Raw genomic sequence first — 6,541 nt, forward strand, 5'->3', positions numbered from 1 at the left:
TACTAAACCATCTAGTTTTTTGATAGACCTCTATATAAATTTGGATCAAACAAATCTAATACAAGTATGCGTCAATATGAAATTGTCATGGATATGGGTGGTTTGATCCAGATTGGCGATAACCCTGGTCACCGATCAAAAGTGTAAAATTCATGATTTTTTGATATTTTATGAGAAATAAAAAAAAATTAAAATATTATTTAAAATTAAGATGAGATTTAAGTTATAATTCAAGCTATAATTTGGATTCAGAATAAATTTTAAATTGAGAATTTATTCTCAATCAAGATTTTTTGTTTTTAATTGGATTTAATCTAAATTCGAATAAGATTTAGAATTAATTCAAATTTAATAAATATATCTCAAATATTATAATTAAAAATATTTAAAAAATAGACCTGATAATGAAAATGTGGCCAAGAAATGTTAAAGGTTTTGTCTTAAAAAGAATTTACCAACATTGGCCATTAGTCCTTGATGTTAGTGGAGGAAACAAATACTCTTTTTGAGTAACCAAAACACCCTCTCCATACAAAATGCAAATGAATAATCAAAGCCTAATGGCCACTCACTCATGACAAACGTTGGAAAAAGTGATATGATATCTTCCCTTTCCTTTTCTTCTCCCTCTGAAATAAATAATCAGAGCCTAATGGCCACTCAACAACCCACCAATGGCAAGAAACACCACTACCAAATGGAATCTGTTGGCAGTCACGAGCATCAACATGAAAGTACATAGTGAAAATGACTGGAATCGAATAACCCCTCTCTGATTTGAAGAAATACAGGACTTCAAAAATTGATTTTAAGGCCCCAAAATTCATAAAACATTCATTCATAGAGGGAAGAAGAAGTACAAGGCAACCAAGTCATTTCTTTTTCTTTTTTGGTTTTTTTCCTTCTTTTCAAGCTCATTCATGTGAATATGGCACGGCTTTCTAAGGAAAATTTCTGATTCACCTTAGCCAATCATACAGGGCCCTACCCTTCAGTTTCCTTGATCAATAATACTGCCCTCGGCTATAAAATACAAAAATATAGGACATTTTTATAGGGTGAAAGTGAAAACTGATCAAATTGAGTGATGGGTCATCATCATCATCATCATATTCATCAAAACTTCCTTGACCACCCTCATAATCATCATCATCACGCAGCAGCAACTGTTTCTCCATTACCAGAGGGCTCTGGCGCAGCAGGAGGGGCTTCTTTCTTCATGGATATCCTTGAACATTTCTCTTTCTTTTCATCAATGTTCATCTGCTGTTGTCTGCATTCTAGACTACAATAGGCAGTATCACCCCTGGCCAATAATAAAAGATAATGGATAGCATTAGTTAATAACTCTCATCATACTGCCATAACATGTAAAAAATTGAAAAGAACAAAAAGAAAAAAAAAATAAGGCAGATAGATGGTGGGAGGAATCTATATAATGTACAGACAAGCTATATCTTTTTTAAGGAAAAGAGAGTATATTTGATAATGATGATAAAAATAACATATGCACTTGCTTTATTCTTACAAGTTACAGCTTCAGTTCTCCTATATAAAATAGGCTATAAAAAAATAAGAAATCCGAGAAGATACGACTTTTTTTTGGAGACAGCCTGCACTCAAATATAGAAAGGTTCAAGGCAGTAAAAGTTGTATTCTATGAACAAGGCTAGCAAAATTTTTTGTTGGCACAAACTTTAGTTCCTACACGGGTTTTTGAGTATTAGAAGTTGCATAAAAGTAAAAAAAGTAGAGAACTTTCCCAAGCCAAAGACTGCACTGCAGATGAATGATTGAATATTTGTAAGAGAAGAATTTTTAAAAATAGGAATCATGAAATCGTTTTCCCTTGTTGAGCAAATCATGACCACAAAACATCAAATCGTAAAACATAATATCTATCACAAAAACGAGACATAAGCAAATTCTGGCAGCAGAAAATTGTGTCTGTTCGGACAAATATTACTATAAAGCTTTCCTTCAATCTCCAAAAATTCGATGGCAGGATGAGCCAGGGCGACCAGGTCTTCGTGCTGGGTGCTGTTTCTTCAGGTTATAAAATAAAAAAAAATCCAAAAATTCTCTTGAGACGAAAAATCACGAGAAATCTATAGAGAGTAATACTTTCCAGTCAAAACCAACCACCATAATAAAAACAAAATCTATATGTTAAAGATAAAAAATAGATAACAGAGAGAGGCGAAAAAACCCGCAACCTCCGTTACCTTCAACAACAAAAGCCATAACCAAATAACAGCCACCAGATTATAGCTTTAATTAAAGTGAAAACCACAACTCGAAATCATAAACGAAAAGTGAAACCAATAAAAAGAAAAAATCAAAAGAGAAAACCGTGCATACAAACACCCAAAAAACAGTATTGCCACCCACTATCCCGCACCTGAAACACACACGCACACAGAGGTTCCTGTTATCTCCAATATTATTAAAAGTAAAACAAGAGGAAAACAAAAAGAAAGAAAGAAAGAAGAGAACAAATGTTTGAAGGAAGTGTGAGGGAGAGAGGCCAAAACAAACCTGTACATGTATATGTCGCGTCTGGGGCCTATGCGGCGCTTGCAGAGGGTGCACTCCCTCAAGAAGTGGGCGGTCCCCCCCATGGAGTCCCCCGAGTTCCTCGGCGACCCGCCGGGGAGGAGGGCTCCTCCTCCACCGCCACCGTTGGCTGCAGGCCTCCCGCTGGCCCTAGCCGCTACCGGAACCTCCAGGTTCATCTCCTCCGCCGAGAACCCCGTCATGCTCGTCGTCCTCCTCATCGGCGGACGCGGCCTCTTCCCCAGCAACATCCTCTCTCTCAAGCCCTCTTTTTCTCTCTAGCACACACTAAAGAGACGTCTCTCTCAAACCCTCTTTCTCTCTCACACTAAAGAGACGCCTCTCTCTCTAGCAGGAGATCTCAAGGATGACATGAGGAGGAGAAGAATCGGGGGAGCAGGAGAGGAGAGAGTCAGTAGGAAGAAAGAAGGGGGAGAGAACTCTGAAGGCGCCCAGAGATTAAAAAAGACGCCAAGAGGAATCTGGACCGTTCATTATGGGGGCATCTCACAAAAAAAATCCACGTACCTTTCTCTCTCATACAAAATTACGAACAAAACCATCAACATTTTATTTCCACCCTCTTTCTTTTTTTCTTTTTTATTTCAAATGATGACCAACTTCAGTCCTAATTAATATATCCACCAAATGTTTCTAATTTTTCAGATAACCCCTCCCTCTCCAAACGTTGAAACCTTGGTTTGAGCAGATAAGATAACCCCATGAAAAGACTAACTTTATAAATAAAAATACTAAAATACCTTCTAAAGATAAATAAAGCCTACTCTTTTCTTCGACACTAATTATTCTTGTTTGAATTTAATGATAAATTCATCAACGTGTAAAAATCGTGCTTTGCTCTAGCAGTCTTTTAACACTCGACAAGGACAAACGTTTAGTATTCCTAATGGGGGCTCCAATTGTTTTGTGTTGGGACGTTGCAAGTTCAAATCCCAATGGTATGATGTATAACTGGTGGGGTTCTGCCTAACACCAGCTGGACGATAAAAAAAAATGCAAAAATTGATTCTGTGTTGAGCATATAAAGAAAATTGTGATACATGTTTTACATGATAACATGGTAATTTTAACCATATAATTGTCACTAAAACTATGATTAAGCAAACAATAGTAGAGAAATGAGGGTATTTGATTATATGTGACAAAAATCTATGGTATTTGAATTCTTGTGTAAAATATGGAGGGTTTATATATTGACTTTGTTAAAAAGTTCGATGTATATTAAACGATTACATTTTTTGGTACTCTTTATTTTTTTTATTTGAGTTAATTATTAATGTTTGTTGATGGTTATTTAAAGTTTTCACTATAATCTTTTCTTATTATTTTTACTTCTCATTTAATTTTGCATAAGCCACAGTCCGAGTAATGTTGCTTTTACCTGTGTCATCCTTTCAAAAGCAGGATTTTATGTTTTACATGGAATAAGAAGCTTAGAGGAGACATGCTCTGATTCTATTCTGTTATGTTGCACAGTTTATTTGTTTATGTTCTCCTTTTTTTGTTAGAATAGCAATCAGTATAGTTTTTTATGGTTGCATTTGATTTAGTCCCATTGTTTCTTAAAGTCTTTTCTTTCTTCATATAAATAGGTGGACCTCTTAATATAACAAATCCCTTTCTAGAAATCACAAAAAAATTATTAGAAATCAGAAAAATTCTATAAATTACAAAAAAAATTAAAGTTGTTCCACAAGTACTTGTATAGAAGCTTTCAGGTTGCTCATTGAGAAAACAAAAAGATTTCACTTACCCTTGGCCCGACCCATGACCCTACCCACCTCGAGTTGGGTTCAGGTTGGGCTGGGTGGGTTTAACCTATACCCAACCCAAAATTGTGCCCATTTTAGAAGGCCAAGGGTAAGTTGATCCTTCACTACAAAAACAGTGCTTAACTAATGCACCAAACACACTATTAATGTTTAAAAGTTCTTTCAAGATTGATTTTTCAAACTTCTTTATCCTGGCAGATGAACTCCTAAACTGTGTCATCTCCAGAACTGACTTCTATAGAAGTTTATCTACAATAGGAGGCACCAAACGGGCCCTTAGGCATTTTGGTTGTTACCAGCTATGTGACAAGGACACGTCATTTTAGTGGCGTATCCCTTGACATGCTGACACAACCTCTAGACGTGTATGGGTGTTTTATTTATTTACTGTTATTTTCAAAAACAATTTTTACAAATTAAATCATGAAAAGGAAATTTTGTTATTTAAAAAATAAAATAGTATGTCGTCATGTCCTACTTTTCAAAGAATTTTTATGTGTATTGCCAGTCAGGTGATCATACTAGTTTTTCTCCATGACATAGGGATCCAGAAAGGAAGATCACAAATTAAACTGGCCCAAATGTTCAGATTACTGGACCTCAGAGAGAGCTTACGACATCCATGTGTGGTATGCAGTTCATTGGGTACTAGATCCAAGGTGATCCATGACATCCTTACGTGCCATAGGAATAAAATTGTATCAGATATGGGTCGGGTCAGGATTAATGGCCCAATACTATGTCCGTTTGTTTTGAGATTGGATATGGATTTGAACTTGGATTCAAGGTCGATAACATAGTAAAGTTCTGGGCTTGCTTAAGATTTGAGCTTCTGTGTTACTGGGTTTGCCGAAAACAGGTAAAACCTATTGAATTGGTTGTACGTACGTTAAAAAGGATAGAACCAAATTTGTTCTTCACTTTTTATTAGTGTTGTTGCATGCTGGAAATACAGCTCCCTGTTTTACAGCCATCCATCTAGACATTTCTCTCAAGATGGGTTTGGTGTTCATCTCGAGAAATGCTGAGATGGGTGGTCAGCATAAGCGGATCAAGCTGCATACTCAGCATGTAGCCTCGGAGCATAAAAAATGACCTCCCTACTTATTTGTCCTTGTTTGATCTCAGCCTAGATCCCAATAGACCTAACCACATTTGTTTTGGATCTGACCCAGATTCGTGCCATACTTACCGGATCATACGGGTCGGATATGGGTTCATTCCCAGTTGGATATCCGACCATTATTAGCGTTATTGCCTAACTAGCCACATTAAGGACTGGTACTGGGAAACAAGTTGACCGATCCGGTTCATAGTTTGTCCCAATCCACGACGCCATCTGAGTCGCAGAGAGAGAGAGAGAGAGAGAGAGAGAGACTGCTGGGGCTGGTCGGAGTGGGTCCCATGCTTGTATGTAGTACGTTTGATGAATCATGCCCCACGCAATTATGCAATCCCACGTCAATTATTGGAGGGGGCGGGGGTGGGCAAAATGATGTAGGCCCCAAGGTAGTTAAAAAAAAAAAACTGAAATTGGGGGTAGGCATGACCTTGTTAATTTTTTAGGGTGCATGATGACGTCAGCCCTACGCTGACAAAAATATATTGACAGCTCCGGTGCCCTCAAAACGGGATAAAAAAAGAAGAGGAAAAATCTGGAAAAGTGAGGATGTGAGGGCAGAGCCCCACCTGAAACTGGATATTGGACAAGAATATGATTCACTTTTTTTCACTATGCCTGTTGGATCTTGAAAGTTTTATGAAAATGACTTCCCTTTTTACCTTCGTTTGAGCTGTCTTTAGAAAACAACTAGACTGTCAGCCCGTCAAGTTTGTAAAAATCACTTTAAAATAGTAAATATGATGAAAAAAAAATCGAAACATGAAGTAAAGTTAAAGTTAAAACATATTGACAACTTAATCATTTAAATTCTAACTTACAAACCTCGTGAAATAGATACATGAAAAATAAAGACCAAACATTTAATATTATAATTAAGGTGCAAACAACACTTAAAGCACTTCACCAAAATCATAACACCTTAAAAAGGTTAACTTAATATGAATAATAAGTGGCCAATCAATGTAGGAAACATGTTTTTTTAAATGGAGCAAAACCAACTCGTGATCTCATTGGTGCAAAAATCTAAGGTCTAGTTTGCCCACAAAGGATTACATCTAGCTTCAACCTC

The 6,541-nt window shown here is 36.7% G+C and overlaps 1 protein-coding gene across 1 annotated transcript; it reads right to left on the reverse strand.

Moving 5' to 3' along the window:
• Positions 1-826: 826 nt before the first annotated feature.
• Positions 827-2,943, reverse strand: LOC149841022 (FCS-Like Zinc finger 6-like). Its single transcript, XM_090004635.1, has 2 exons — positions 2,539-2,943; positions 827-1,306 (listed from the first exon to the last, which is right to left on the reverse strand). The coding sequence occupies exons 1-2, from the start codon at positions 2,805-2,807 to the stop codon at positions 1,153-1,155; spliced, it is 423 nt and encodes a 140-aa protein (XP_089860761.1). The 5' UTR covers positions 2,808-2,943; the 3' UTR covers positions 827-1,152.
• Positions 2,944-6,541: the final 3,598 nt, after the last annotated feature.

This window comes from Nuphar pumila, chromosome 4, assembly GCF_984573655.1.
Source record: "Nuphar pumila chromosome 4, dmNupPumi1.hap1.1, whole genome shotgun sequence".
Classification (NCBI taxonomy): Eukaryota; Viridiplantae; Streptophyta; class Magnoliopsida; order Nymphaeales; family Nymphaeaceae; genus Nuphar; species Nuphar pumila.